At 64.2% G+C, this 27,601-nt stretch overlaps 3 protein-coding genes and 25 non-coding genes across 28 annotated transcripts; 2 read left to right on the forward strand and 26 right to left on the reverse strand.

The window, feature by feature from the left end:
- Positions 1 to 453: 453 nt before the first annotated feature.
- Positions 454 to 4,177, reverse strand: SCLY (selenocysteine lyase). Its single transcript, XM_088538125.1, has 11 exons — positions 3,991 to 4,177; positions 3,816 to 3,916; positions 3,487 to 3,670; positions 3,271 to 3,398; positions 2,981 to 3,145; positions 2,434 to 2,540; positions 2,312 to 2,348; positions 2,075 to 2,158; positions 1,519 to 1,621; positions 1,258 to 1,333; positions 454 to 996 (listed from the first exon to the last, which is right to left on the reverse strand). Exons 1-11 carry the CDS (start codon positions 4,175 to 4,177, stop codon positions 837 to 839), a joined length of 1,332 nt encoding a protein of 443 aa, XP_088394251.1. The 3' UTR covers positions 454 to 836.
- A 782-nt stretch (positions 4,178 to 4,959) lies between these two features.
- LOC104573308 (uncharacterized) lies at positions 4,960 to 6,235 on the forward strand. Its single transcript, XM_010220497.2, has one exon. It carries the CDS (start codon positions 4,975 to 4,977, stop codon positions 5,818 to 5,820), a length of 846 nt encoding a protein of 281 aa, XP_010218799.2. The 5' UTR covers positions 4,960 to 4,974; the 3' UTR covers positions 5,821 to 6,235.
- A 4,569-nt stretch (positions 6,236 to 10,804) lies between these two features.
- On the forward strand, positions 10,805 to 13,246 carry AIRE (autoimmune regulator). Its single transcript, XM_088538099.1, has 10 exons — positions 10,805 to 10,945; positions 11,011 to 11,185; positions 11,265 to 11,402; positions 11,478 to 11,764; positions 11,866 to 11,981; positions 12,068 to 12,125; positions 12,222 to 12,376; positions 12,526 to 12,622; positions 12,996 to 13,061; positions 13,166 to 13,246. Exons 1-10 carry the CDS (start codon positions 10,805 to 10,807, stop codon positions 13,244 to 13,246), a joined length of 1,314 nt encoding a protein of 437 aa, XP_088394225.1.
- A 437-nt stretch (positions 13,247 to 13,683) lies between these two features.
- LOC148591079 (5S ribosomal RNA) lies at positions 13,684 to 13,802 on the reverse strand. Its single transcript, XR_015914121.1, has one exon. It is a non-coding gene; the product is annotated as a 5S ribosomal RNA (ribosomal RNA).
- Positions 13,803 to 14,240: 438 nt separating this feature from the next.
- LOC148591080 (5S ribosomal RNA) lies at positions 14,241 to 14,359 on the reverse strand. Its single transcript, XR_015914138.1, has one exon. It is a non-coding gene; the product is annotated as a 5S ribosomal RNA (ribosomal RNA).
- A 438-nt stretch (positions 14,360 to 14,797) lies between these two features.
- Positions 14,798 to 14,916, reverse strand: LOC148591081 (5S ribosomal RNA). Its single transcript, XR_015914139.1, has one exon. It is a non-coding gene; the product is annotated as a 5S ribosomal RNA (ribosomal RNA).
- Positions 14,917 to 15,354: 438 nt separating this feature from the next.
- LOC148591082 (5S ribosomal RNA) lies at positions 15,355 to 15,474 on the reverse strand. The gene has a single exon (XR_015914150.1). It is a non-coding gene; the product is annotated as a 5S ribosomal RNA (ribosomal RNA).
- A 438-nt stretch (positions 15,475 to 15,912) lies between these two features.
- Positions 15,913 to 16,031, reverse strand: LOC148591083 (5S ribosomal RNA). The gene has a single exon (XR_015914192.1). It is a non-coding gene; the product is annotated as a 5S ribosomal RNA (ribosomal RNA).
- A 438-nt stretch (positions 16,032 to 16,469) lies between these two features.
- Positions 16,470 to 16,589, reverse strand: LOC148591084 (5S ribosomal RNA). Its single transcript, XR_015914149.1, has one exon. It is a non-coding gene; the product is annotated as a 5S ribosomal RNA (ribosomal RNA).
- A 438-nt stretch (positions 16,590 to 17,027) lies between these two features.
- Positions 17,028 to 17,146, reverse strand: LOC148591085 (5S ribosomal RNA). The gene has a single exon (XR_015914115.1). It is a non-coding gene; the product is annotated as a 5S ribosomal RNA (ribosomal RNA).
- A 438-nt stretch (positions 17,147 to 17,584) lies between these two features.
- LOC148591086 (5S ribosomal RNA) lies at positions 17,585 to 17,703 on the reverse strand. The gene has a single exon (XR_015914126.1). It is a non-coding gene; the product is annotated as a 5S ribosomal RNA (ribosomal RNA).
- Positions 17,704 to 18,141: 438 nt separating this feature from the next.
- LOC148591087 (5S ribosomal RNA) lies at positions 18,142 to 18,260 on the reverse strand. The gene has a single exon (XR_015914137.1). It is a non-coding gene; the product is annotated as a 5S ribosomal RNA (ribosomal RNA).
- Positions 18,261 to 18,698: 438 nt separating this feature from the next.
- Positions 18,699 to 18,817, reverse strand: LOC148591088 (5S ribosomal RNA). The gene has a single exon (XR_015914109.1). It is a non-coding gene; the product is annotated as a 5S ribosomal RNA (ribosomal RNA).
- A 438-nt stretch (positions 18,818 to 19,255) lies between these two features.
- On the reverse strand, positions 19,256 to 19,374 carry LOC148591089 (5S ribosomal RNA). The gene has a single exon (XR_015914122.1). It is a non-coding gene; the product is annotated as a 5S ribosomal RNA (ribosomal RNA).
- A 438-nt stretch (positions 19,375 to 19,812) lies between these two features.
- LOC148591090 (5S ribosomal RNA) lies at positions 19,813 to 19,931 on the reverse strand. Its single transcript, XR_015914148.1, has one exon. It is a non-coding gene; the product is annotated as a 5S ribosomal RNA (ribosomal RNA).
- Positions 19,932 to 20,369: 438 nt separating this feature from the next.
- LOC148591091 (5S ribosomal RNA) lies at positions 20,370 to 20,488 on the reverse strand. The gene has a single exon (XR_015914119.1). It is a non-coding gene; the product is annotated as a 5S ribosomal RNA (ribosomal RNA).
- A 438-nt stretch (positions 20,489 to 20,926) lies between these two features.
- On the reverse strand, positions 20,927 to 21,045 carry LOC148591092 (5S ribosomal RNA). Its single transcript, XR_015914153.1, has one exon. It is a non-coding gene; the product is annotated as a 5S ribosomal RNA (ribosomal RNA).
- Positions 21,046 to 21,483: 438 nt separating this feature from the next.
- Positions 21,484 to 21,602, reverse strand: LOC148591093 (5S ribosomal RNA). Its single transcript, XR_015914120.1, has one exon. It is a non-coding gene; the product is annotated as a 5S ribosomal RNA (ribosomal RNA).
- Positions 21,603 to 22,040: 438 nt separating this feature from the next.
- LOC148591094 (5S ribosomal RNA) lies at positions 22,041 to 22,159 on the reverse strand. The gene has a single exon (XR_015914154.1). It is a non-coding gene; the product is annotated as a 5S ribosomal RNA (ribosomal RNA).
- A 438-nt stretch (positions 22,160 to 22,597) lies between these two features.
- LOC148591095 (5S ribosomal RNA) lies at positions 22,598 to 22,716 on the reverse strand. Its single transcript, XR_015914117.1, has one exon. It is a non-coding gene; the product is annotated as a 5S ribosomal RNA (ribosomal RNA).
- A 438-nt stretch (positions 22,717 to 23,154) lies between these two features.
- LOC148591096 (5S ribosomal RNA) lies at positions 23,155 to 23,273 on the reverse strand. Its single transcript, XR_015914127.1, has one exon. It is a non-coding gene; the product is annotated as a 5S ribosomal RNA (ribosomal RNA).
- Positions 23,274 to 23,711: 438 nt separating this feature from the next.
- On the reverse strand, positions 23,712 to 23,830 carry LOC148591097 (5S ribosomal RNA). The gene has a single exon (XR_015914155.1). It is a non-coding gene; the product is annotated as a 5S ribosomal RNA (ribosomal RNA).
- A 438-nt stretch (positions 23,831 to 24,268) lies between these two features.
- On the reverse strand, positions 24,269 to 24,387 carry LOC148591098 (5S ribosomal RNA). The gene has a single exon (XR_015914156.1). It is a non-coding gene; the product is annotated as a 5S ribosomal RNA (ribosomal RNA).
- A 438-nt stretch (positions 24,388 to 24,825) lies between these two features.
- Positions 24,826 to 24,944, reverse strand: LOC148591099 (5S ribosomal RNA). Its single transcript, XR_015914140.1, has one exon. It is a non-coding gene; the product is annotated as a 5S ribosomal RNA (ribosomal RNA).
- Positions 24,945 to 25,382: 438 nt separating this feature from the next.
- Positions 25,383 to 25,501, reverse strand: LOC148591100 (5S ribosomal RNA). Its single transcript, XR_015914128.1, has one exon. It is a non-coding gene; the product is annotated as a 5S ribosomal RNA (ribosomal RNA).
- A 438-nt stretch (positions 25,502 to 25,939) lies between these two features.
- Positions 25,940 to 26,058, reverse strand: LOC148591101 (5S ribosomal RNA). The gene has a single exon (XR_015914157.1). It is a non-coding gene; the product is annotated as a 5S ribosomal RNA (ribosomal RNA).
- Positions 26,059 to 26,496: 438 nt separating this feature from the next.
- On the reverse strand, positions 26,497 to 26,615 carry LOC148591102 (5S ribosomal RNA). The gene has a single exon (XR_015914123.1). It is a non-coding gene; the product is annotated as a 5S ribosomal RNA (ribosomal RNA).
- Positions 26,616 to 27,053: 438 nt separating this feature from the next.
- On the reverse strand, positions 27,054 to 27,172 carry LOC148591103 (5S ribosomal RNA). The gene has a single exon (XR_015914141.1). It is a non-coding gene; the product is annotated as a 5S ribosomal RNA (ribosomal RNA).
- Positions 27,173 to 27,601: the final 429 nt, after the last annotated feature.

A 27,601-nucleotide genomic window follows, 5' to 3' on the forward strand; every position in this document is an offset into this window, starting at 1 on the left:
GCCGTATGATAGAAGAACCCGTCACCGAGACGGGGCAACTGCGCTGCTTTGGGAAGCTGTGCCCACCCTAGGTGTGGTGGGAGCATCCCGCTCTTACATTGTTTTTAAACCCAAATCACCCAGGCCCTTTATCTGCGGGGCGAACATCCCTCCTGCACCCTTTTGACGGAACAGATGGAGCCTCAAAGGCAAAAATCCTGCCAGCAAAGGCACCAACTGCCCGGTTTTCCTGACAAAAATGCAGGTGCCATTGGAGCTAGCAGGAAAAGCTGCAGAAGGCAGAGGGGGGTTTGGCTCTGTCCCACCTGCCAGCCAGGGGCTGGAGAAATCTCCCCACTCCACTTGGCCTGGATCCCACACAGGGCCTCTATTCTGAATCACAAACATTTTCTGAGGAAGAAAGCATCAGATGATCCCATCCCTGCTTCCCCTCAAGCACCACAGAAAAGGCACTTCACTTTGGAAAAAGCCACAGTAGGGGTGCACGTTTTTATTCCTATGAGCACCCAGGGAGAGCAGATTCCCCGACATCAGTCAGCAATGCTCCCAACACGTGCGACGCTCGAGTCCTCCTATGCCAGTGATCAGGGTGAGCACGTCGGCCACGCAGGGACACTTTCCTTGGACACCTGGCTCACTTCAAAGGCAGCCTCCGTGACTCTTTTCCTTAGGGGCACCTGCAGTTGCGACAGGAGCTCTGCTCGCAACGGGAAGGACGGGAGGAAGGGGAGCAGATGAGACAAGGGAGCCCTGGGAAAACCATCCCCGATACTGCCCCAGCCAGCAAGGCCTTGGTGGCACTGTCAGGGTGATGACTAGGGAGAGATTTCCTGGGCCTACAGAGCTCTGTCCTGGTCCAGCTGCGCCACGGCCTGCACGAGGTCCTGCACTACCAAATCCACGTCCGCCCGCGTCGTGTCGCGGCCCACGCTCAGCCGCAGGGCGTTCTGCGCCACGTCGTAGGGGATCCCACAGCTGAGCAGAATGGAGGAGGGCCTGCAGCACAGACACAGAGACGGGCAGGCTTTAACTTAAGGGCCAAGGAAGCACCTGCATCACCCAAGAGCTTCATGGAAGGCATAAGCTTCATTTGCCCATCTGTGCAAGCACACTGCAGACCAAGGACGCCTCCCACATAGCAGCCTGCCCGCTTTCTGAAGGCACCTGCTCCTGCTGGCCTCACTGGCCTGCAGGGGGTCTGGCCCCTTCCCTTCCAGGGAGGGATCTCCCAGGGTCCTTCCTTTCCTGGCTGCTTACCGATCGCCCTTCTCCGAGTGGCAGGCGGCTCCGACGCTGGCCAGAAGCGTCTTGCAGCGTGACAGCACCCTGTGCCCTGCAGCACACACAAGCTCAGGTCACCCAGCACCCAGGCTATTGCTGAGGGCAGCCCGGGATGCCCTGCTGGCCTCTTCCATGCCCTTGCCAAGCTGCAGCTGGCTGCCTGCATGCGTCAGGCCTGCAGCGAGCGGCACAGCGCAGGGTAGACGGAGGGCATGGGAGATGCATAGGCAGAGCTACCTTGAAGGCCTGGGCCCAGGATGGAGAAGTTGCAGGTGTTGCAGAGCCGCTTGGAACCTGCAAACTTGCTGTTGAGGTGGATCCTCTGCTTCCCGAAGGAGGCCTGGAAAAATCAGAGGGCTCTTAAGCACTCTGGGAGCGTGAGCAGCTCTGTTCAGGTGAGGAAGCGGTGGGAGCACAGAGCCATGTGCACCCTGGCTTCAGACCCTGGGGAAAACACCTGGTCCTCCCTCACAGATACCTCTGTATTGCCCCACCAACAACCCTGACAGCCCCAGGTAAAGTGAGCAACAGCCCAGAATGGCAACTGTAGCCTCACAGTCCCCCAGCAGCAGGGAGGAGATGGGCGAGCAGCTGGGGCAGCTGCCAGACACAGCAGATGGGAGCCACTGAGCTGAGCTCGCAGTGCTAGGATGAGGGACATACGGGCTGGGACTTCTTGCCACCCTAAGCAGGAAGGTGGTAGCTCCTTCGCTACCACCTGCCCTCTCTTCTGCCTGCCACACTGTGAGCTGTGACCCAAGGAGAGAAACAGGTAGTAATCGGGTGCGCTTACCTCCAGCCTGGCCTCCAGATAATCCCGGACGTCCCGCATGTGAGCCTCGTACACCTCCCAGTTCTTAATTACTAGCTCTGCGGCCTGAGGAGAAAATCCCCAGATGGGCTCCATGAGCCAGCTCGCACAGGCAGCCTCCCAGCATGCAAGGCCAGCCCAGGAAGAGCCTCTGCGACTGCCTCGTCACCCACACATCCCTGTCTGGCTGTACTTCACCCTCAGCCACGACCAACTCACCTTGCCGAGGCCAGCAATCATCGGGGTGTTCTCGGTGCTGGAAGAGGGAGCAGTCACTGGTCACCATTGTGGACGTGCAGGGTGCACAGCCTGCCCCTCCGGCCCACGCTGAGCCACCTTACCCTGGACGGAAGCTCCTCTCCTGCCCCCCGCCAAAGAGCATGGGGTGCAGCGGGGTGGCAGTGCCGGGGCCACGCACGTACAGCGCGCCAATCCGCGGGGCGTAGAACTGCGACGAAAGCGGCCACTGAGCCACGGCCCGGGGGCTCGGCCCCCTTTAGCGGGGCACACGCCTGAAGCCAAGAGCCCTCCAGCGCATCCGCCAATGGGACACTGGGCTACCCCAAGAGTGCAAAGAGCCAGGTAGGACCTGCCCTCGATCCAGCCACCCCTTTCCTCAAGGTGGCATTCACAGGAGATAGATCCAAATCTCTCCCAGGTAACAAACTCCTGCTCCACAGCTGGAGTGAGGGTCCCCAGACAGGATCCCAGCGCCCTGCATGGAACCACTGGAGGGATGTGCTCTATCCCCACGTGCTTCTCGTCCAGGCACAGCTGGTTTTCTCCATCCTCGCCCTTTGTGCTTCCAGCGGCTGCACTGCGGCCAACACCTGGGCACTGCAGCAGGGATGCGCTGCAGGGAGCGCAGCCACACGAGGCAGCCCGTACCTTGTGCCCCACGATGGTGAGGTAGTCCACACCCAGCTCCTGCACGTCCACGCGGCCCTTGCCGATCATCTGGGCCGCATCCGTGTGCACCAGGACGCGGGGCAGCCCCGCTGCCACTCTTTTCTGGTTGAGGCCATGGATGCGCTGGCTCAGCTCCGAGACAGGCTAGCAGGGAGGCAGAGGGGCTGTGTCTGAGCAGCTGTTGGATCCTCTTTATCGTGCTCTTTTCCAAGGATGCCTCCGGCACACTGCACAGCCCCATCTCATCCCACTCGCTGCCCGCAGCTCACCATGACAACACCAGTCTCATTATTGGCCAACATGACGGAGATCAGGCATGTGGTCGGTCGCACCGCGGCCAGGACATCATCCACTTCGGCCCGCCCGCTTCGTGTGGACACGGGCACAAAGGTGGCTTCTGCAAGGCAAGGAGAGCGCCCCGGGAACGGGCAGTTCAGAGCCGTGCCCAGGCGCCCCCAGCCCTGCCGGCAGCGGCCCCGGCTCACCTGCCAGGCCCTGTTCCGCGAGGTGCTCCAGCGGCAGCCGCACAGAGTCGTGCTCCACGCTGGACGTCACGAAGTGCGGAGCGGCGCCTGCCGCGCCAGCGCTGTCGCCACCGGGCCCGGCCTGGCCCTGCTGCCGGCTCTCTCGGAAGTGCCTCAGCGCCGTGTGGATCACCAAGTTGTTGGCCTGGAAAGAGGGCAGCACAGGGAACGCCAACGCTCAAAGCAATGCCCTTCCTCTCCGTTGCTCGCTTGCTTGGATGGAAACAAAGGGCTTCAGCGAGAGCAGGGCAGCTGCGGGCCCCTCTGTGCCCCCAAAACACGGCTCTCACCTCCGTGCCCCCCGACGTGAAGATGATGTCCTCCGGCCTTCCTCCCACCATCCTCGCCAGGCTCTCCCGGGCACACGCGATGATCTCCTTGGCTCTCCTACCTGGCAGGGAAGGAGCGGGGGGCTCAGCCGCGCACGCGGCAGCCCGGAGCGCGGCCCGGCGCCGCCGGCCCTACCCGCCGCGTAGGGGCTGCTGGGGTTGCCCCAGGCCTGGCGCAGGGCCTCGCCCACAGCCTCGGCGGCCTCGGCGGCCACGGGCGTCGTGGCGTTGTGGTCCAGGTAGACCCGGGCACACGGGACGGGGCCGCCGGGCGCCGCCGCCGCGGGCTCCCTGCGCTGCTGCGCGGCCGTCGGGCCCGGCATCCCCCCGCGCCCGCTGCTCGCGGGGGCCCGGCAGCCTCGTCCCCACAACACAGGCGGCCGCAACACCCAGGCGGCAGCCAATCCGCTCCCTGCTTCTGGCAGGGAACGGTGGCGACCAATCAGCTCCCGCCACCCCCGCACCGACCGCTCTCCCCCTCCCCGGCCCCTCGGACGCTGCCATTGGTTCCTGGCCGGCGGGGCCCGCGCCGCGGCCAATCGGATCCCGCCGAGGGGGTCTCGCGCTGCCCCCCGCGCCATCGCGGGGCGCTGTGAGCCGGGGGCCTCGTGCCGCTTCCGCCCTCCGCGGCGCCGGCCAATCGGCGGCGGCGCCGCTGCCCGCACCATAGAGAGGCGCGCGGCTAGAGCGGCCGCGCGGGGGCGGGCGCCTTCCGGGAAAGGGCGGGGTCGGCGGCGGCGGCGCTGCCCCTCTCCAAGATGGCGGCGGCAACCTCGGCCTGTCCCCCCCGCTCCCTCGTGCGCAGGCTCCGCAGACCCCCCTCCAAGATGGCGGTGAGCCCCGGGGAGGGGAGGGGCGGCGCCGGGCCGGGGCCGGGCGCCACAGGCCGCGCCGGGCCCCGCGCTGCTCCCGGGCCGGGCCCGCCGCGCCGGGAGGCCGCGCCCGCGGGGGGACACCCGGCCCCGGCCCGCCGCAGGGAGAGGGGAAACACGGGGAAAATGGGGGAAAAAAAAATAAGGACGATGCGGAAAAAGCGCCCGTTCGCCCTCACGCTTGGCTTCACGCGCTGGCTTGTCTCCCTTTCCAGGTGGCGTCGTAACGGCGAGGCCGCGGAGCGGGGATGGCCGCGGCGGCGGAGGCCAAGGCGCGGAAGACGCTGGGGGCCGCGGAGTACGTGGAGGCGTGCGGCTTCGCGCCGGGCCTGCTGCCCACGCGCAAGGACGTGGTGCAGAACATGCTCTACCTGCTGCAGCCCAAGCGCGCCGGGCAGGCGCAGCGCTCCAAGGAGGACGCGGCGCAGCTGCTCGCCGAGCACCTGCAGGAGCACTGGCTGCTCTGCAACCTGCACACCGTCGCCACCAAGAGCATCAAGAAGAGCATCCTCAAGATGTACGAGGAGTTCACCAAGCTGTACCAGACGCGCAAGCAGAGGCAGAACCAGGCGTTCACGGAGCGCGCGGGCAGGTTCAACGAGAGCTCGGAGAAGCTTTTTGACATCTTCTGCGTGGACACGCTGACGAGAAATAAGCTGGAGGAGTACAGTGGCGTAAAAATGACTGTCACCGAGTGGAAGTTTCTTGAAGATCAGAGAAGCGAAAGAAAAATGTCCTATGAAGATTGTACGGACAAGCAGGAACTGAAGCTGATGGAGAGAAGGCAAAAGATCCAGTGCTTGGAGCACTTCAGAAAGCTTGCCAAAGAGGAGAAGGAAGGAAACAAAGCCAAGGAGAGGACGTACAGGAGCGATGAGCAATCGGATGAAGGCACGAGCGTGGACGAATCCTGCCCCGCGGAGGAGGAGAACGGAGGGGCTCCGGCCTTTTCGCTGAGGGCCAGGAGAAAGCGCCGCTGCACCGCGGCTCCCGCCGGTGGCTCTGTGCCCCTGGAATGCCAGCATATACGGATGAGCATACGGAGAGTTAGGCCGGGCTTCTACGAGACTGTGGACAAGGTGCAAAACTGCTAGCGTACGCCAATGGTGGCGAGCCGAGCTGCTGGAGTAGCAGGTGGCAATACACACTCGAGGCAAGTTTGAAACCCCACAATCAATTGGAAGTGACTGCTGCAGATCCCCAGGCAAAGCTCGGGAACGTCCTGTCTCCAGGGGAGAGCGCCGGGAGGGCGGCGGCGAGGACTAAAACACGCGGACTTGGAAGGCCAAGTCGTCATCAGCTCATGACCTGAAGGCTCAAGCACGGCAAATGATCTAAGGTTACGTGGCAGATAAGCCTCTTCGCCCAAGGTCCTGGCTACAGGACTGTGTTTTTAGAAGTCTCTCACCATTTTGGAGGCAGTGGTGGCCTAATCCTATAAAACAGGACTCTCATTTACTGCAGGGAAATAACTTGGACTTGTCACTAATGTAAAATTCACGTGCTGAACAGTTGTAACTCCCCTTAATCCCACAGGGAGTGCAGCATGTTCAGCCCCTCCCAGAATTTGGCATTTCTGTGAGGAAGAAAGCTATTTTTTTAGCTTGTATTACCCAGTCCCGAAGATGCTGACTGATTTTGTTAACGGATTGCTTTCTTGCTTGAGGAGGGGAAGACAGAGATAAGATGAGAAATTTTTGAGTACTTTGGTTTTAAAAATTTTGGTGATGCTGAATGTTTTATTCTGCACAGTGACATTTCATTGATCAGGACAAACCTTCCCATAATTTCATGATCCTTAACATGAAATCACTAATCCAGGGAGTGAGAGGGGTGAGCCCTGAACGCAGGGCTCGTGTTCCACCTGCCTCAGGGGCAGGCTGGATGGAGCAAAGCCAACTCCATTGTGTGCTCTGGGGTGGGAAGAGCTTCATAAACTCTTACCCTGCCTTCCTGGGGTACGGGGAAGAAAAAGCCTTCCCAAGAATGCGTAGCTGAGGCGTTTGCAGTGAGAGGCTTCTAAACCTGGGCTTGCTTTTCCACCCCACATAGGTCCGTTCAGACAGCAGTGTAGAGAAGGTAGTTTTGCACCAGGAGTTTGTTTGAACATAACAAACCCTCTTGCCCTCCTGTTTCCCCCCAGAAGTGGCCTGTCTGTGGCTTTAGATACACGCAGCATGAAGGCAGCTGCTGTTTTTAGTTAAATTGCTTTACTGGTTTTTAAAGATGAGAGGCTTGAACTCCCTGTGAAACCCGCTGCTGGAGATCTCTCTGGTGAACTTCCCAAACCTCGCCAAAATATGCTCAAAATGAGTAAGCAAGTCTCTGAGTGTCCAGAGAAGCGCTCTGGCAGAAGCAGCTCAAACTTGCCTAGTTTTCAGATTTACCTTCCAGTGTGGACGTTGTTTTCCCCACTCCAGTATCTCAGCTGCTCCCTGTTCCTCCGCTCTAAACACCCTGCGTATCATTTTACTGACATTAACTTGTGCTGTTTCATTCTCTGTCTTTTGCTCCCTTTGACAATAAATGCATGTACAAATAAGTTCAACAGCTCCTGTAGCTTTAATGAATCACTTTGTGGACCGCTTTGTCGTCCTATGCCAAGGGAGGAATGAAACGCAAAGTAGCTGCCCTGCAGGCTGAGGCGAAGCAGGAGGCCGCAGGAAGGCAGATTCCCACGTTGTCTCTGTGTGTCCCTCCTCCAAGGACGGATCCGTCCAGCCTTGAGCGAAATGGCAGCTTCCCAGCACACTTGCTCCTAAGCGATTGCTGGGATCCACGGTGTGTGGCACTGAGAAGCTCTCCAGGGTAAGTTGCTCCAAAATATTTAGCACATACTGCATCACTGCAGGTGTGATAACCCGTATGCACGATCTGCAGGGCCCTTCGGCCTCCTCTCCTCCTCCTCTCTCTGACGTGCTGCTCTGGCTCCCTTGTGCAAGCGATGTCACGTGTGAACTATTTGCCTTCCAGCCCTGAGGTGCTGGGCTCGAGCCTCTCACTGGGCTTCCACACCAGCAGCTCCGTCTCAGCAGGGAATATAGCCAAGCTCCGACCTCGCAGAAGTAGAGTTTTGTGTTTTTAATAACTGCTGTAACCCCCCCCCCTTCATATTACAGATACAGCCTGCAGCATAAATGCTACTGCACAAAGCAAATCCGCCGGGATCGACTCGCTTAACGCGGCTGTCTTGCGCTTTATTCAGGGAATTTCAGGTGGTCGGATGTGACTTCCTGCATGCCACAGGCGACCGCACTTCGGGCAGCAGCCCCCGCTCAGCCTGGCTGTTTCCTCCAGCAGCAACGTGTCCCGCAGAAAGGCCCGAGCTGGGGAGTCGGACGTCCTCCTCCGCTCGGCCCTTACTGCTTTGTTACCTGTGTTGCTTTAAGGAAAAATACAGCCGTCTTTTTAGGCTGTGGCTTTCTTTTCTGCCATCCTGTACAGGCTGAGCGGTGTTCATTGCATTTAAATCATGCTTGGTTTAGTAGTTGGGTTTTTTGTTTTTTCCAAACAGGTTTTTATGACTGTGGATGGAGCCACAACCTGGCTTCATTTCAGCTGCAAAAGAGGGAAAATTTCTAAATGATGTATTCTGATTATTCTTCTTTGGGACCATGGTGCCTTTTTAATCAGGAGAGTAAAACTTGTCCCAGGACTCTGTACTTTTGTACGTTAACAGTTGTTGACTTTCCTTTTTTGGTGTGTCCCAAATAAATTAATATAACATACCTCCTCGCTTTTGTTTCTTCTTTTCTTTCTGCTGGGGGAGTAAAGAGGAAACTGAAGCAAAAAATAAATATTCCCTACTTCAGCTCTTGCCTCGGTGCTCTTGCAGGAGCAGCTGTGAAGTGGATGTGCATCTATCAGGACTCTGCAATGGAAGGAAAGGTTCCAGGAACCGGAGCCCAAGGTGAGAATTTAGGCTTCACATTTAGGCCTTTTTACCAAAAAAAAAAAAAAAAAAAAAAAAAACACACACTAAAGGTAAGGGCAGAGGGTGAAACAGAGGGTTTGAGGGTTTGGTGTTCAGGATTCAAGGCTGGGGGGCCCGACACCCCTTCCCAACAGCAGTGTCAGGCCAGTTGGCTCCCTCCCTCTTGCCCAACTCTGATTCAGGGATGTGTTTGGGCGTTTGCATTCCCAGGGGAAAGAATCTAAAGAAGGGATCTGGTGTAAAATATTTGCATTCTTATTTTCCAATCTCTGTTTTATCCAGGCTGTAAGCAGTCATCCAGGATGCCCGTGCGCAGCAGAGCTAGAAGCATTAAGGCAGTCTCATACCCTCTCCTTCCAGCTCTCCTCAGCCTATGACAGAGCCCCGCACAGTGCCCCAGAAGCAATCTTTTCTAGAAGACGTCCCCAGAACGGTTCAAAATCAGCTTTGCGACGAGGTTTCCCGTTGCTGCTGTGGAGATGTGGGCAACTGCCTCAGCTCCTGCCTGCCTGGAAAGGAGAAGAGGGGGTGTTGGGAGAAGGTCAGGGAGAAGAAACGTGGAAAAGGCAAGCAAGGCATCTGGGGAAGAGCACACGGCATCAAGCATGGTGTCTGCTTTGAGCCTTTTGCTCAAAACAGCACCCCAAAACCCTAGCGGGGCTGCTGCTCCCCCTGCTCCCCCGTGGTGCCAGCCCAGGGCAGCGTTTACCCCCCTTCCTGCAGGGCAGGGCTGGCTTTGCAGGCCCCAGGCCCTCCTCTATGCGTGGCGCTGCGGCAAGACGCAGCTCATCTGCCCCCTCACTCTAGCTCTTCACCTGTGAGGCACGGGTGCTGCTCGGCCTTACGCCTGGCATTACATAAAAGAGAAGGTGCAAAACAAGCAGGTAATTGCTGTGCTGAAGGGGCCGGATGAGGAACACGAACTCTGCCCGCCGCTTGAGGTGCAGAAGCGGTCGTGCAGTTGGGCATTAAGACAAGTCCCGTCACGCCCAAGGAGCAAAGTGCCCTGGGAGCTGGGCCGGGGCCAGGCCTCAGCCGAGCCACGAGCGGCCCTGTGCTCAGAGCGGTGGAACAGGCTAAAGGGGAGCGAGAGGAAGGCAGACAAGCACGGGCAAGGTCAGCCCTTCCGGCAGGGAAAGCGTTGCAGCGTCAGGGCCGCTATCGAATCAAACAGCAGCCGCGAGCAGCAGCGCCCCGAGCTGCTTCCTCCTCCCCTTCCCTCCTCCTGCTGCTGGCGCTGCCGCCAAGCAGGGCGCAGGGCAGCGCAGCACCCGCAGCGCCGGTGCCACCGTCCTCATTTAACGAGCAGGGGCCGCCAACACGCTCCACTCGTCCTGCGCGGCGCCTGGGGGACAGGGGGTGACGTGTTTAAGCGCTGTGGCCCTTCAGAGGAGACGCTCCTGGTGGGGGGGAAGGGGCACACGGCTGCTCCTCCAGTGCTCCTAGAGCAGCTTTGGCCCTGGCACTGATCTTGACAAGCAAATATGCACTCAGGAACAATTGGAGGCATTTATTATTATTATTATTAATTAATGTATTGTTTCTGCGCCAGCTCCATGTTTTCCATGGCTGAGCCCTTCCCGTGGCACCTGGTTTGCTACCTGGGGCCATCGTCACCATCCCCCCCATCCTCCCCTAGCAGTGGCAGGGCAGGGCTCACCACAGGGGATTTCAGCACCGGGATGACTGTTTGCTGATGATTTTCATGCAGCATGGGGCAGCTGTGTGCAGGTGCACCAGGGTGGGACTTTCCTTCCCTTCCTCCTTGGGAACCAGCTGTGGCAAAGCCATGGGTGCTGCTCAGCCCTCAGACCCCTGCTTGCATCCCACAGACTCCATGGGGCTGCCTCACCTCCTCCTCCCTCTTGGCTGGCCAGGTTCCGCTCAGCCGCAGCTCTGGCAGGACGAGCAGGATGCCAGCTCCCATGGCCAAGTTTCTGGATGAGAGAGGTGGAAAGTCCACAAGTTTTGGGGCAGGGTGGCTCCAGTTATACAGCCCTTAGCTGCATAGCCGTTAGTGCAGTAGCAAGCAGCACCTAAGGAGCTTAACAAGGTTCCTGGTTTCAGGGGCCAGGGCAGGTGAAAGCAATTAGCAACCAGCCTCTATTAAAGGGCCACAGCAGCCAGAGTCAGAGCCAGGCACAATGGCCAGGGCACTGGCCGATGGGGACCTGCGGCACCTGCTGAAGCGGCACCGCACCGAGATCGCCATGGCTGTGGATGATGTCTTCCCGCTGCTGCACGGCCTGGCCGATCACGACATCGTCACCGAGCACATGTTCAAGGTGAGGCGCCTGGCAGCGGCGGTGCCATGGGGACCCCCAGATGGGCTGATAGCAGTGACTGGCAGGAGACGCTGAGCCGGACGGAGCGGGAGGGCTGCCACCGGGCGCTGCACGCCCTGCTCACCTGGTTGCTGGGCCGCGACGCTGGCACTGTCCGTGACTTCTGGGCCGTCCTCTTCAAGGACTACAACCTGCAGTGCTACGCCGGCCTCCAACCCATCCGCCAGCACTTCCCCCCAGGTAGGCGGCTGGCCCAGGCGGCCACGGGCAGCAGGGTGGCCCCGCTGCTGGCTCCCTGTGCGCTCCCCGTCCTTTGCAGATGCTGACCCAGGGCAGCAGCAGCACCGCACTGGGCAGCCGCCCCCCAGCCCGCCAGGCCACCAGTCCCAGGGCAAGAGGAAGCCCCACGAGGAAGGGGACGGGCCTCGGGCCTCGCCAAGGCGACCTACCAGCCCTGGTACAAAGCGCCGCCCCTTCTCTTCGCTGCCACACTGTGGGGCCCAACTGTGACCCCCACCCCATCCCCCCGCAGGGCCCCCAGCCAAGGCCAGGGCGCAGAGGAGGCCGGAGAGCGTCGAGAGCCGGCGCTCACCTCGCATCGCTGCTGAGGGCGGCATTCCAGCGCAGCGCCACGGGGCAGGGAGCAAGAGCCGCGTCCCAAAGCCCACAGCCCGGCCCAAGGCGGCCCCCACTATGCAGCCCCCATCCCTGCCTGGGCCCTCTGCTCGTGTCCCCTCCCCGCAGAGTGGCGGTGGCCCCCAGGCCCAGGCTCAGCTCCCCCTGCCCGCTGCCTGTGCCCGACTCCCAGCCCTGCATCAGGTGAGAGCAGCCCCCCAGCAAATGCACACAGCTATGGCCATGATGGTAGCAGCTACAATGACCATCATGGCCTGCACTTCCACCCTCTCTCCGCGCACCAGCAGAATGAGGATGAGTGCGCGGTGTGTGGCGACGGTGGCGAGCTCATCTGCTGCGACGGCTGCCCCAAGGCTTTCCACCTGGGCTGCCTCGTGCCCCCACTCACTGAGGTGCCCAGGTGCGCCTTGCATGACCCCTCCATAGTTGCGCCCCCACGGTTGGCACAGCCCTGGCACCCCTCATGGCCCTGTTGTGCCCCCACAGCGGGACATGGCAGTGCTGCTCCTGCAACACCCAGCCCCACGTGCACCAGGACCCTGCGGCGCAGCTGGAGCTGCTGGCCAGCACCCAGGTACCTGCCAGGCTGGGCCTCCCACCTCGGGGCTCAGCCAGCCCTGGTCACGAGCCCTCAGGGCAGAGGCAGCTCCGCTCCCCACCTCAGGAGCTGGTGCCAAGCACCGCGTGCAGCATCTGTGGGGCTGGAGGTAACGTGAACTACTGCGGCCGCTGCCTGGCAGCTTTCCACCCCTACTGCCGCTTCCCCGTGCACGGTGGCACGGGCCGCTCCACAGGGTGAGTCCTCTGAGGCCAAGGCTATGGCTGAGCCTTGGTGCTGCTATCCTTGGCTCACTGGATGCGTGAAACAGCTGCACACAATACACACGCTACTGGAGGGTCCCTGGATGGAGTCTGACTTCTTTTGCCCTCCCCACCTGTTGCAGGGGGCTCCTGCTGTGCAAGTCCTGCAGTGGTAGCTCAGACATGACTCACCTGGAGGGAGCTACAGTCACTGCAGACAACGCGCCACCAGCAGGGAAGGTGAGTACTGCTAAAGTTTTGCTCCGGGATGGGGAAATGACCGTGCCCAGCAAGGGCGCAGCTCCCCACCACCTGGAGAAGGAAGGAATTACAGCTGTATCAGGACAGCAGGAGGGAAGACGAGCTGCGACCACCCCAGTCCTCGGCAGGGCAGGAAGGGGTGGGTGCTGCTGGGTGTAGGCAAAGGTGTCATCAGATGAAAGGTGCAGCACAACTGGAGCATCCTGGTTGTGCCTGGGAATGAGGGTAGTGCCCCATGTGTCCAAGTGCTGTGGACAGCTGCAGTAGAAGGACTGGGGGAGAAGAAAGGTGGCCCATAGGGAAATCAGCTGGAGGACTGAAACCACTAGTGACCATGAGCCTCTGCCCATAGGGAGGTGACGAGCCCAGTGGGGACATGGCTCTGGGCAAGGAAGAGCTGGACACGCTGCTGGGAGAGGTATGGAACCAAGGGGGCATGGCAGGGCACCACCACGCAGCAAGATGGCTGGAAGAGCAGGGACCACGCTGAGGTATAACACAGACCCTCGGTGATGCCCACAGGGCTCCTGGGAGGGAATCCTGCAGTGGGCCCTGCAGAACATGACACGGCCCCGTGTGGAAAACCATGGGATCTTCACATAGGATTACGGAGGGAAAGAACACTGCAGGATGGAGAAGCGATATCCACCTCAGTAAAAAGATACAGGACAAAAAAAAAAACAAAAGAAATGGACAAGGTGATACTGCACTGATGTTACAAGGAAGGGAAAGAGTTAAAAATAAATGCAAAAAGTGATATAAATGAAGAAAAAAGAAAAAAAATAAGAAAACAACACCCACACCCCCCGTGCCATACACAAAGAGTACACCGGTGCCACACTCAGGACGCTCCGCTCACAAGCCCTCGCTCCCCACGCCTCACCGCGCACCAGCCCTGGCTCCGCCACACGCCCGCACACCCTCCGCACAAAGCACTACCCCCACAGCCTCCTCGCAAGCCCTTGGCACAGCACCAGCAGCACACGCACAGCCGCACGCACCCCGCGGCCTGCAAAAGGACCCCGCCAGCCCCGGGCAAAAGCCTACAGCACCCAGTATTCCCAGGCGGTCTCCCATCCAAGTACTAACCGGGCCCGACCCTGCTTAGCTTCCGAGATCAGACGAGATCGGGCGTTTTCAGGGTGGTATGGCCGTAGGCGAGAGCGGCACCCGCAGGCGCCCTCTTCACGGCACGGCCCGCACACCCGCACCACCGCACGAGGAACCCTGTACCACGCTCGTGCCCCGCTCACCACACACAAACACACGCGCCACTCTTGCCCCGCGCCCTCAAACACCCTCCACGCAACACCCCACCTCGCCTAGCACGCTCACTACGCAACAACACCTCCAAGAACGCCCCCCACGCCGCGCGCAACGCGCACAGCAGCGCCGCACTCACGACGCTCCGCTCACAAGCCCTGGCTCCCCACGCCTCACCGCGCACCAGCCCTGGCTCCGCCACACGCCCGCACACCCTCCGCACAAAGCACTACCCCCACAGCCTCCTCGCAAGCCCTTGGCACAGCACCAGCAGCACACGCACAGCCGCACGCACCCCGCGGCCTGCAAAAGGACCCCGCCAGCCCCGGGCAAAAGCCTGCAGCACCCGGTATTCCCAGGCGGTCTCCCATCCAAGTACTAACCGGGCCCGACCCTGCTTAGCTTCCGAGATCAGACGAGATCGGGCGTTTTCAGGGTGGTATGGCCGTAGGCGAGAGCGGCACCCGCAGGCGCCCTCTTCACGGCACGGCCCGCACACCCGCACTACCGCACGAGGCACCCTGTACCGCGCTCGTGCCCCGCTCACCACACACAAACACACGCGCCACTCTTGCCCCGCGCCCTCAAACACCCTCCACGCAACACCCCACCTCGCCTAGCACGCTCACTACGCAACAACACCTCCAAGAACGCCCCCCACGCCGCGCGCAACACGCACGGCAGCGCCGCACTCACGACGCTCCGCTCACAAGCCCTGGCTCCCCACGCCTCACCGCGCACCAGCCCTGGCTCCGCCACACGCCCGCACACCCTCCGCACAAAGCACTACCCCCACAGCCTCCTCGCAAGCCCTTGGCACAGCACCAGCAGCACACGCACAGCCGCACGCACCCCGCGGCCTGCAAAAGGACCCCGCCAGCCCCGGGCAAAAGCCTGCAGCACCCGGTATTCCCAGGCGGTCTCCCATCCAAGTACTAACCGGGCCCGACCCTGCTTAGCTTCCGAGATCAGACGAGATCGGGCGTTTTCAGGGTGGTATGGCCGTAGGCGAGAGCGGCACCCGCAGGCGCCCTCTTCACGGCACGGCCCGCACACCCGCACTACCGCACGAGGCACCCTGTACCGCGCTCGTGCCCCGCTCACCACACACAAACACACGCGCCACTCTTGCCCCGCGCCCTCAAACACCCTCCACGCAACACCCCACCTCGCCTAGCACGCTCACTACGCAACAACACCTCCAAGAACGCCCCCCACGCCGCGCGCAACACGCACGGCAGCGCCGCACTCACGACGCTCCGCTCACAAGCCCTGGCTCCCCACGCCTCACCGCGCACCAGCCCTGGCTCCGCCACACGCCCGCACACCCTCCGCACAAAGCACTACCCCCACAGCCTCCTCGCAAGCCCTTGGCACAGCACCAGCAGCACACGCACAGCCGCACGCACCCCGCGGCCTGCAAAAGGACCCCGCCAGCCCCGGGCAAAAGCCTACAGCACCCGGTATTCCCAGGCGGTCTCCCATCCAAGTACTAACCGGGCCCGACCCTGCATTAGCTTCCAAGATCAGACGAGATCGGGCGTTTTCAGGGTGGTATGGCCGTAGGCGAGAGCGGCACCCGCAGGCGCCCTCTTCACGGCACGGCCCGCACACCCGCACCACCGCACGAGGCACCCTGTACCCCGCTCGTGCCCCGCTCACCACACACAAACACACGTGCCACTCTTGCCCCGCGCCCTCAAACACCCTCCACGCAACACCCCACCTCGCCTAGCACGCTCACTACGCAACAACACCTCCAAGAACGCCCCCCACGCCGCGCGCAACGCGCACGGCAGCGCCGCACTCACGACGCTCCGCTCACAAGCCCTCGCTCCCCACGCCTCACCGCGCACCAGCCCTGGCTCCGCCACACGCCCGCACACCCTCCGCACAAAGCACTACCCCCACAGCCTCCTCGCAAGCCCTTGGCACAGCACCAGCAGCACACGCACAGCCGCACGCACCCCGCGGCCTGCAAAAGGACCCCGCCAGCCCCGGGCAAAAGCCTACAGCACCCGGTATTCCCAGGCGGTCTCCCATCCAAGTACTAACCGGGCCCGACCCTGCTTAGCTTCCGAGATCAGACGAGATCGGGCGTTTTCAGGGTGGTATGGCCGTAGGCGAGAGCGGCACCCGCAGGCGCCCTCTTCACGGCACGGCCCGCACACCCGCACTACCGCACGAGGCACCCTGTACCGCGCTCGTGCCCCGCTCACCACACACAAACACACGCGCCACTCTTGCCCCGCGCCCTCAAACACCCTCCACGCAACACCCCACCTCGCCTAGCACGCTCACTACGCAACAACACCTCCAAGAACGCCCCCCACGCCGCGCGCAACACGCACGGCAGCGCCGCACTCACGACGCTCCGCTCACAAGCCCTGGCTCCCCACGCCTCACCGCGCACCAGCCCTGGCTCCGCCACACACCCGCACACCCTCCGCACAAAGCACTACCCCCACAGCCTCCTCGCAAGCCCTTGGCACAGCACCAGCAGCACACGCACAGCCGCACGCACCCCGCGGCCTGCAAAAGGACCCCGCCAGCCCCGGGCAAAAGCCTACAGCACCCGGTATTCCCAGGCGGTCTCCCATCCAAGTACTAACCGGGCCCGACCCTGCATTAGCTTCCGAGATCAGACGAGATCGGGCGTTTTCAGGGTGGTATGGCCGTAGGCGAGAGCGGCACCCGCAGGCGCCCTCTTCACGGCACGGCCCGCACACCCGCACCACCGCACGAGGCACCCTGTACCCCGCTCGTGCCCCGCTCACCACACACAAACACACGCGCCACTCTTGCCCCGCGCCCTCAAACACCCTCCACGCAACACCCCACCTCGCCTAGCACGCTCACTACGCAACAACACCTCCAAGAACGCCCCCCACGCCGCGCGCAACGCGCCCGGCAGCGCCGCACTCACGACGCTCCGCTCACAAGCCCTCGCTCCCCACGCCTCACCGCGCACCAGCCCTGGCTCCGCCACACGCCCGCACACCCTCCGCACAAAGCACTACCCCCACAGCCTCCTCGCAAGCCCTTGGCACAGCACCAGCAGCACACGCACAGCCGCACGCACCCCGCGGCCTGCAAAAGGACCCCGCCAGCCCCGGGCAAAAGCCTACAGCACCCGGTATTCCCAGGCGGTCTCCCATCCAAGTACTAACCGGGCCCGACCCTGCTTAGCTTCCGAGATCAGACGAGATCGGGCGTTTTCAGGGTGGTATGGCCGTAGGCGAGAGTGGCACCCGCAGGCGCCCTCTTCACGGCACGGCCCGCACACCCGCGCTACCGCGCGAGGCACCCTGTACCGCGCTCGTGCCCCGCTCACCACACACAAACACACGCGCCACTCTTGCCCCGCGCCCTCAAACACCCTCCACGCAACACCCCACCTCGCCTAGCACGCTCACTACGCAACAACACCTCCAAGAACGCCCCCCACGCCGCGCGCAACGCGCACGGCAGCGCCGCACTCACGACGCTCCGCTCACAAGCCCTGGCTCCCCACGCCTCACCGCGCACCAGCCCTGGCTCCGCCACACGCCCGCACACCCTCCGCACAAAGCACTACCCCCACAGCCTCCTCGCAAGCCCTTGGCACAGCACCAGCAGCACACGCACAGCCGCACGCACCCCGCGGCCTGCAAAAGGACCCCGCCAGCCCCGGGCAAAAGCCTACAGCACCCGGTATTCCCAGGCGGTCTCCCATCCAAGTACTAACCGGGCCCGACCCTGCTTAGCTTCCGAGATCAGACGAGATCGGGCGTTTTCAGGGTGGTATGGCCGTAGGCGAGAGCGGCACCCGCAGGCGCCCTCTTCACGGCACGGCCCGCACACCCGCACCACCGCACGAGGCACCCTGTACCCCGCTCGTGCCCCGCTCACCACACACAAACACACGCGCCACTCTTGCCCCGCGCCCTCAAACACTCTCCACGCAACACCCCACCTCGCCTAGCACGCTCACTACGCAACAACACCTCCAAGAACGCCCCCCACACCGCGCGCAACGCGCACGGCAGCGCCGCACTCACGACGCTCCGCTCACAAGCCCTCGCTCCCCACGCCTCACCGCGCACCAGCCCTGGCTCCGCCACACGCCCGCACACCCTCCGCACAAAGCACTACCCCCACAGCCTCCTCGCAAGCCCTTGGCACAGCACCAGCAGCACACGCACAGCCGCACGCACCCCGCGGCCTGCAAAAGGACCCCACCAGCCCCGGGCAAAAGCCTACAGCACCCGGTATTCCCAGGCGGTCTCCCATCCAAGTACTAACCGGGCCCGACCCTGCTTAGCTTCCGAGATCAGACGAGATCGGGCGTTTTCAGGGTGGTATGGCCGTAGGCGAGAGCAGCACCCGCAGGCGCCCTCTTCACGGCACGGCCCGCACACCCGCACTACCGCACGAGGCACCCTGTACCGCGCTCGTGCCCCGCTCACCACACACAAACACACGCGCCACTCTTGCCCCGCGCCCTCAAACACCCTCCACGCAACACCCCACCTCGCCTAGCACGCTCACTACGCAACAACACCTCCAAGAACGCCCCCCACGCCGCGCGCAACGCGCACGGCAGCGCCGCACTCACGACGCTCCGCTCACAAGCCCTGGCTCCCCACGCCTCACCGCGCACCAGCCCTGGCTCCGCCACACGCCCGCACACCCTCCGCACAAAGCACTACCCCCACAGCCTCCTCGCAAGCCCTTGGCACAGCACCAGCAGCACACGCACAGCCGCACGCACCCCGCGGCCTGCAAAAGGACCCCGCCAGCCCCGGGCAAAAGCCTACAGCACCCGGTATTCCCAGGCGGTCTCCCATCCAAGTACTAACCGGGCCCAACCCTGCTTAGCTTCCGAGATCAGACGAGATCGGGCGTTTTCAGGGTGGTATGGCCGTAGGCGAGAGCGGCACCCGCAGGCGCCCTCTTCACGGCACGGCCCGCACACCCGCACCACCGCACGAGGCACCCTGTACCGCGCTCGTGCCCCGCTCACCACACACAAACACACGCGCCACTCTTGCCCCGCGCCCTCAAACACCCTCCACGCAACACCCCACCTCGCCTAGCACGCTCACTACGCAACAACACCTCCAAGAACGCCCCCCACGCCGCGCGCAACGCGCACGGCAGCGCCGCACTCACGACGCTCCGCTCACAAGCCCTGGCTCCCCACGCCTCACCGCGCACCAGCCCTGGCTCCGCCACACGCCCGCACACCCTCCGCACAAAGCACTACCCCCACAGCCTCCTCGCAAGCCCTTGGCACAGCACCAGCAGCACACGCACAGCCGCACGCACCCCGCGGCCTGCAAAAGGACCCCGCCAGCCCCGGGCAAAAGCCTACAGCACCCGGTATTCCCAGGCGGTCTCCCATGCAAGTACTAACCGGGCCCGACCCTGCTTAGCTTCCGAGATCAGACGAGATCGGGCGTTTTCAGGGTGGTATGGCCGTAGGCGAGAGCAGCACCCGCAGGCGCCCTCTTCACGGCACGGCCCGCACACCCGCACCACCGCACGAGGCACCCTGTACCGCGCTCGTGCCCCGCTCACCACACACAAACACACGCGCCACTCTTGCCCCGCGCCCTCAAACACTCTCCACGCAACACCCCACCTCGCCTAGCACGCTCACTACGCAACAACACCTCCAAGAACGCCCTCCACGCCGCGCGCAACGCGCACGGCAGCGCCGCACTCACGACGCTCCGCTCACAAGCCCTGGCTCCCCACGCCTCACCGCGCACCAGCCCTGGCTCCGCCACACGCCCGCACACCCTCCGCACAAAGCACTACCCCCACAGCCTCCTCGCAAGCCCTTGGCACAGCACCAGCAGCACACGCACAGCCGCACGCACCCCGCGGCCTGCAAAAGGACCCCGCCAGCCCCGGGCAAAAGCCTACAGCACCCGGTATTCCCAGGCGGTCTCCCATCCAAGTACTAACCGGGCCCGACCCTGCTTAGCTTCCGAGATCAGACGAGATCGGGCGTTTTCAGGGTGGTATGGCCGTAGGCGAGAGCGGCACCCGCAGGCGCCCTCTTCACGGCACGGCCCGCACACCCGCACCACCGCACGAGGCACCCTGTACCGCGCTCGTGCCCCGCTCACCACACACAAACACACGCGCCACTCTTGCCCCGCGCCCTCAAACACCCTCCACGCAACACCCCACCTCGCCTAGCACGCTCACTACGCAACAACACCTCCAAGAACGCCCCCCACGCCGCGCGCAACGCGCACGGCAGCGCCGCACTCACGACGCTCCGCTCACAAGCCCTGGCTCCCCACGCCTCACCGCGCACCAGCCCTGGCTCCGCCACACGCCCGCACACCCTCCGCACAAAGCACTACCCCCACAGCCTCCTCGCAAGCCCTTGGCACAGCACCAGCAGCACACGCACAGCCGCACGCACCCCGCGGCCTGCAAAAGGACCCCGCCAGCCCCGGGCAAAAGCCTACAGCACCCGGTATTCCCGGGCGGTCTCCCATCCAAGTACTAACCGGGCCCGACCCTGCTTAGCTTCCGAGATCAGACGAGATCGGGCGTTTTCAGGGTGGTATGGCCGTAGGCGAGAGCGGCACCCGCAGGCGCCCTCTTCACGGCACGGCCCGCACACCCGCGCTACCGCACGAGGCACCCTGTACCGCGCTCGTGCCCCGCTCACCACACACAAACACACGCGCCACTCTTGCCCCGCGCCCTCAAACACCCTCCACGCAACACCCCACCTCGCCTAGCACGCTCACTACGCAACAACACCTCCAAGAACGCCCCCCACGCCGCGCGCAACGCGCACGGCAGCGCCGCACTCACGACGCTCCGCTCACAAGCCCTGGCTCCCCACGCCTCACCGCGCACCAGCCCTGGCTCCGCCACACGCCCGCACACCCTCCGCACAAAGCACTACCCCCACAGCCTCCTCGCAAGCCCTTGGCACAGCACCAGCAGCACACGCACAGCCGCACGCACCCCGCGGCCTGCAAAAGGACCCCGCCAGCCCCGGGCAAAAGCCTACAGCACCCGGTATTCCCAGGCGGTCTCCCATCCAAGTACTAACCGGGCCCGACCCTGCTTAGCTTCCGAGATCAGACGAGATCGGGCGTTTTCAGGGTGGTATGGCCGTAGGCGAGAGCGGCACCCGCAGGCGCCCTCTTCACGGCACGGCCCGCACACCCGCACTACTGCACGAGGCACCCTGTACCGCGCTCGTGCCCCGCTCACCACACACAAACACACGCGCCACTCTTGCCCCGCGCCCTCAAACACCCTCCACGCAACACCCCACCTCGCCTAGCACGCTCACTACGCAACAACACCTCCAAGAACGCCCCCCACGCCGCGCGCAACGCGCACGGCAGCGCCGCACTCACGACGCTCCGCTCACAAGCCCTGGCTCCCCACGCCTCACCGCGCACCAGCCCTGGCTCCGCCACACGCCCGCACACCCTCCGCACAAAGCACTACCCCCACAGCCTCCTCGCAAGCCCTTGGCACAGCACCAGCAGCACACGCACAGCCGCACGCACCCCGCGGCCTGCAAAAGGACCCCGCCAGCCCCGGGCAAAAGCCTACAGCACCCGGTATTCCCGGGCGGTCTCCCATCCAAGTACTAACCGGGCCCGACCCTGCTTAGCTTCCGAGATCAGACGAGATCGGGCGTTTTCAGGGTGGTATGGCCGTAGGCGAGAGCGGCACCCGCAGGCGCCCTCTTCACGGCACGGCCCGCACACCCGCACTACCGCACGAGGCACCCTGTACCGCGCTCGTGCCCCGCTCACCACACACAAACACACGCGCCACTCTTGCCCCGCGCCCTCAAACACCCTCCACGCAACACCCCACCTCGCCTAGCACGCTCACTACGCAACAACACCTCCAAGAACGCCCCCCACGCCGCGCGCAACGCGCACGGCAGCGCCGCACTCACGACGCTCCGCTCACAAGCCCTCGCTCCCCACGCCTCACCGCGCACCAGCCCTGGCTCCGCCACACGCCCGCACACCCTCCGCACAAAGCACTACTCCCACAGCCTCCTCGCAAGCCCTTGGCACAGCACCAGCAGCACACGCACAGCCGCACGCACCCCGCGGCCTGCAAAAGGACCCCGCCAGCCCCGGGCAAAAGCCTACAGCACCCGGTATTCCCAGGCGGTCTCCCATCCAAGTACTAACCGGGCCCGACCCTGCTTAGCTTCCGAGATCAGACGAGATCGGGCGTTTTCAGGGTGGTATGGCCGTAGGCGAGAGCGGCACCCGCAGGCGCCCTCTTCACGGCACGGCCCGCACACCCGCACTACCGCACGAGGCACCCTGTACCGCGCTCGTGCCCCGCTCACCACACACAAACACACGCGCCACTCTTGCCCCGCGCCCTCAAACACCCTCCACGCAACACCCCACCTCGCCTAGCACGCTCACTACGCAACAACACCTCCAAGAACGCCCCCCACGCCGCGCGCAACGCGCACGGCAGCGCCGCACTCACGACGCTCCGCTCACAAGCCCTCGCTCCCCACGCCTCACCGCGCACCAGCCCTGGCTCCGCCACATGCCCGCACACCCTCCGCACAAAGCACTACCCCCACAGCCTCCTCGCAAGCCCTTGGCACAGCACCAGCAGCACACGCACAGCCGCACGCACCCCGCGGCCTGCAAAAGGACCCCGCCAGCCCCGGGCAAAAGCCTACAGCACCCGGTATTCCCAGGCGGTCTCCCATCCAAGTACTAACCGGGCCCGACCCTGCTTAGCTTCCGAGATCAGACGAGATCGGGCGTTTTCAGGGTGGTATGGCCATAGGCGAGAGCGGCACCCGCAGGCGCCCTCTTCACGGCACGGCCCGCACACCCGCACCACCGCACGAGGCACCCTGTACCCCGCTGGTGCCCCGCTCACCACACACAAACACACGCGCCACTCTTGCCCCGCGCCCTCAAACACCCTCCACGCAACACCCCACCTCGCCTAGCACGCTCACTACGCAACAACACCTCCAAGAACGCCCCCCACGCCGCGCGCAACGCGCACGCCAGCGCCGCACTCACGACGCTCCGCTCACAAGCCCTCGCTCCCCACGCCTCACCGCGCACCAGCCCTGGCTCCGCCACACGCCCGCACACCCTCCGCACAAAGCACTACCCCCACAGCCTCCTCGCAAGCCCTTGGCACAGCACCAGCAGCACACGCACAGCCGCACGCACCCTGCGGCCTGCAAAAGGACCCCGCCAGCCCCGGGCAAAAGCCTACAGCACCCGGTATTCCCAGGTGGTCTCCCATCCAAGTACTAACCGGGCCCGACCCTGCTTAGCTTCCAAGATCAGACGAGATCGGGCGTTTTCAGGGTGGTATGGCCGTAGGCGAGAGCGGCACCCGCAGGCGCCCTCTTCACGGCACGGCCCGCACACCCGCACCACCGCACGAGGCACCCTGTACCCCGCTCGTGCCCCGCTCACCACACACAAACACACGCGCCACTCTTGCCCCGCGCCCTCAAACACTCTCCACGCAACACCCCACCTCGCCTAGCACGCTCACTACGCAACAACACCTCCAAGAACGCCCCCCACGCCGCGCGCAACGCGCACGGCAGCGCCGCACTCACGACGCTCCGCTCACAAGCCCTGGCTCCCCACGCCTCACCGCGCACCAGCCCTGGCTCCGCCACACGCCCGCACACCCTCCGCACAAAGCACTACCCCCACAGCCTCCTCGCAAGCCCTTGGCACAGCACCAGCAGCACACGCACAGCCGCACGCACCCCGCGGCCTGCAAAAGGACCCCGCCAGCCCCGGGCAAAAGCCTACAGCACCCGGTATTCCCAGGCGGTCTCCCATCCAAGTACTAACCGGGCCCGACCCTGCTTAGCTTCCGAGATCAGACGAGATCGGGCGTTTTCAGGGTGGTATGGCCGTAGGCGAGAGCGGCACCCGCAGGCGCCCTCTTCACGGCACGGCCCGCACACCCGCGCTACCGCACGAGGCACCCTGTACCGCGCTCGTGCCCCGCTCACCACACACAAACACACGCGCCACTCTTGCCCCGCGCCCTCAAACACCCTCCACGCAACACCCCACCTCGCCTAGCACGCTCACTACGCAACAACACCTCCAAGAACGCCCCCCACGCCGCGCGCAACGCGCACGCCAGCGCCGCACTCACGACGCTCCGCTCACAAGCCCTCGCTCCCCACGCCTCACCGCGCACCAGCCCTGGCTCCGCCACACGCCCGCACACCCTCCGCACAAAGCACTACCCCCACAGCCTCCTCGCAAGCCCTTGGCACAGCACCAGCAGCACACGCACAGCCGCACGCACCCCGCGGCCTGCAAAAGGATCCCGCCAGCCCCGGGCAAAAGCCTACAGCACCCGGTATTCCCAGGCGGTCTCCCATCCAAGTACTAACCGGGCCCGACCCTGCTTAGCTTCCGAGATCAGACGAGATCGGGCGTTTTCAGGGTGGTATGGCCGTAGGCGAGAGCGGCACCCGCAGGCGCCCTCTTCACGGCACGGCCCGCACACCCGCGCTACCGCACGAGGCACCCTGTACCGCGCTCGTGCCCCGCTCACCACACACAAACACACGCGCCACTCTTGCCCCGCGCCCTCAAACACCCTCCACGCAACACCCCACCTCGCCTAGCACGCTCACTACGCAACAACACCTCCAAGAACGCCCCCCACGCCGCGCGCAACGCGCACGCCAGCGCCGCACTCACGACGCTCCGCTCACAAGCCCTCGCTCCCCACGCCTCACCGCGCACCAGCCCTGGCTCCGCCACACGCCCGCACACCCTCCGCACAAAGCACTACCCCCACAGCCTCCTCGCAAGCCCTTGGCACAGCACCAGCAGCACACGCACAGCCGCACGCACCCCGCGGCCTGCAAAAGGACCCCGCCAGCCCCGGGCAAAAGCCTACAGCACCCGGTATTCCCAGGCGGTCTCCCATCCAAGTACTAACCGGGCCCGACCCTGCTTAGCTTCCGAGATCAGACGAGATCGGGCGTTTTCAGGGTGGTATGGCCGTACGCGAGAGCGGCACCCGCAGGCGCCCTCTTCACGGCACGGCCCGCACACCCGCACCACCGCACGAGGCACCCTGTACCCCGCTCGTGCCCTGCTCACCACACACAAACACACGCGCCACTCTTGCCCCGCACCCTCAAACACCCTCCACGCAACACCCCACCTCGCCTAGCACGCTCACTACGCAACAACACCTCCAAGAACGCCCCCCACGCCGCGCGCAACGCGCACGCCAGCGCCGCACTCACGACGCTCCGCTCACAAGCCCTCGCTCCCCACGCCTCACCGCGCACCAGCCCTGGCTCCGCCACACGCCCGCACACCCTCCGCACAAAGCACTACCCCCACAGCCTCCTCGCAAGCCCTTGGCACAGCACCAGCAGCACACGCACAGCCGCACGCACCCTGCGGCCTGCAAAAGGACCCCGCCAGCCCCGGGCAAAAGCCTACAGCACCCGGTATTCCCAGGTGGTCTCCCATCCAAGTACTAACCGGGCCCGACCCTGCTTAGCTTCCAAGATCAGACGAGATCGGGCGTTTTCAGGGTGGTATGGCCGTAGGCGAGAGCGGCACCCGCAGGCGCCCTCTTCACGGCACGGCCCGCACACCCGCACCACCGCACGAGGCACCCTGTACCCCGCTCGTGCCCCGCTCACCACACACAAACACACGCGCCACTCTTGCCCCGCGCCCTCAAACACTCTCCACGCAACACCCCACCTCGCCTAGCACGCTCACTACGCAACAACACCTCCAAGAACGCCCCCCACGCCGCGCGCAACGCGCACGGCAGCGCCGCACTCACGACGCTCCGCTCACAAGCCCTGGCTCCCCACGCCTCACCGCGCACCAACCCTGGCTCCGCCACACGCCCGCACACCCTCCGCACAAAGCACTACCCCCACAGCCTCCTCGCAAGCCCTTGGCACAGCACCAGCAGCACACGCACAGCCGCACGCACCCCGCGGCCTGCAAAAGGACCCCGCCAGCCCCGGGCAAAAGCCTACAGCACCCGGTATTCCCAGGCGGTCTCCCATCCAAGTACTAACCGGGCCCGACCCTGCTTAGCTTCCGAGATCAGACGAGATCGGGCGTTTTCAGGGTGGTATGGCCGTAGGCGAGAGCGGCACCCGCAGGCGCCCTCTTCACGGCACGGCCCGCACACCCGCGCTACCGCACGAGGCACCCTGTACCGCGCTCGTGCCCCGCTCACCACACACAAACACACGCGCCACTCTTGCCCCGCGCCCTCAAACACCCTCCACGCAACACCCCACCTCGCCTAGCACGCTCACTACGCAACAACACCTCCAAGAACGCCCCCCACGCCGCGCGCAACGCGCACGCCAGCGCCGCACTCACGACGCTCCGCTCACAAGCCCTCGCTCCCCACGCCTCACCGCGCACCAGCCCTGGCTCCGCCACACGCCCGCACACCCTCCGCACAAAGCACTACCCCCACAGCCTCCTCGCAAGCCCTTGGCACAGCACCAGCAGCACACGCACAGCCGCACGCACCCCGCGGCCTGCAAAAGGATCCCGCCAGCCCCGGGCAAAAGCCTACAGCACCCGGTATTCCCAGGCGGTCTCCCATCCAAGTACTAACCGGGCCCGACCCTGCTTAGCTTCCGAGATCAGACGAGATCAGGCGTTTTCAGGGTGGTATGGCCGTAGGCGAGAGCGGCACCCGCAGGCGCCCTCTTCACGGCACGGCCCGCACACCCGCGCTACCGCACGAGGCACCCTGTACCGCGCTCGTGCCCCGCTCACCACACACAAACACACGCGCCACTCTTGCCCCGCGCCCTCAAACACCCTCCACGCAACACCCCACCTCGCCTAGCACGCTCACTACGCAACAACACCTCCAAGAACGCCCCCCACGCCGCGCGCAACGCGCACGCCAGCGCCGCACTCACGACGCTCCGCTCACAAGCCCTCGCTCCCCACGCCTCACCGCGCACCAGCCCTGGCTCCGCCACACGCCCGCACACCCTCCGCACAAAGCACTACCCCCACAGCCTCCTCGCAAGCCCTTGGCACAGCACCAGCAGCACACGCACAGCCGCACGCACCCCGCGGCCTGCAAAAGGACCCCGCCAGCCCCGGGCAAAAGCCTACAGCACCCGGTATTCCCAGGCGGTCTCCCATCCAAGTACTAACCGGGCCCGACCCTGCTTAGCTTCCGAGATCAGACGAGATCGGGCGTTTTCAGGGTGGTATGGCCGTACGCGAGAGCGGCACCCGCAGGCGCCCTCTTCACGGCACGGCCCGCACACCCGCACCACCGCACGAGGCACCCTGTACCCCGCTCGTGCCCTGCTCACCACACACAAACACACGCGCCACTCTTGCCCCGCACCCTCAAACACCCTCCACGCAACACCCCACCTCGCCTAGCACGCTCACTACGCAACAACACCTCCAAGAACGCCCCCCACGCCTCGCGCAACGCGCACGGCAGCGCCGCACTCACGACGCTCCGCTCACAAGCCCTGGCTCCCCACGCCTCACCGCGCACCAGCCCTGGCTCCGCCACACGCCCGCACACCCTCCGCACAAAGCACTACTCCCACAGCCTCCTCGCAAGCCCTTGGCACAGCACCAGCAGCACACGCACAGCCGCACGCACCCCGCGGCCTGCAAAAGGACCCCGCCAGCC

The sequence above is a fragment of the Tinamus guttatus genome, unplaced genomic scaffold, assembly GCF_059628265.1.
Source record: "Tinamus guttatus ecotype Peru unplaced genomic scaffold, ASM5962826v1 Tinamus_guttatus_pri_ptg000927l, whole genome shotgun sequence".
Lineage (NCBI taxonomy): Eukaryota > Metazoa > Chordata > Aves > Tinamiformes > Tinamidae > Tinamus > Tinamus guttatus.

Coding starts and splice junctions, on each gene's coding strand:
- AIRE (XM_088538099.1), top strand. CDS start 10,805: ATGGCCAGGGCACTGGCCGATGGGGACCTGCGGCACCTGCTGAAGCGG. Junction 10,946..11,010: donor TCACCGAGCACATGTTCAAG/GTGAGGCGCCTG, acceptor AGTGACTGGCAG/GAGACGCTGAGCCGGACGGA. Junction 11,982..12,067: donor CCACTCACTGAGGTGCCCAG/GTGCGCCTTGCA, acceptor GTGCCCCCACAG/CGGGACATGGCAGTGCTGCT.
- SCLY (XM_088538125.1), bottom strand. CDS start 4,177: ATGCCGGGCCCGACGGCCGCGCAGCAGCGCAGGGAGCCCGCGGCGGCG. Junction 3,399..3,486: donor CGCGGAACAGGGCCTGGCAG/GTGAGCCGGGGC, acceptor CTTGCCTTGCAG/AAGCCACCTTTGTGCCCGTG. Junction 2,349..2,433: donor GAGAGGAGCTTCCGTCCAGG/GTAAGGTGGCTC, acceptor TCCCTCTTCCAG/CACCGAGAACACCCCGATGA.
- LOC104573308 (XM_010220497.2), top strand. CDS start 4,975: ATGGCCGCGGCGGCGGAGGCCAAGGCGCGGAAGACGCTGGGGGCCGCG.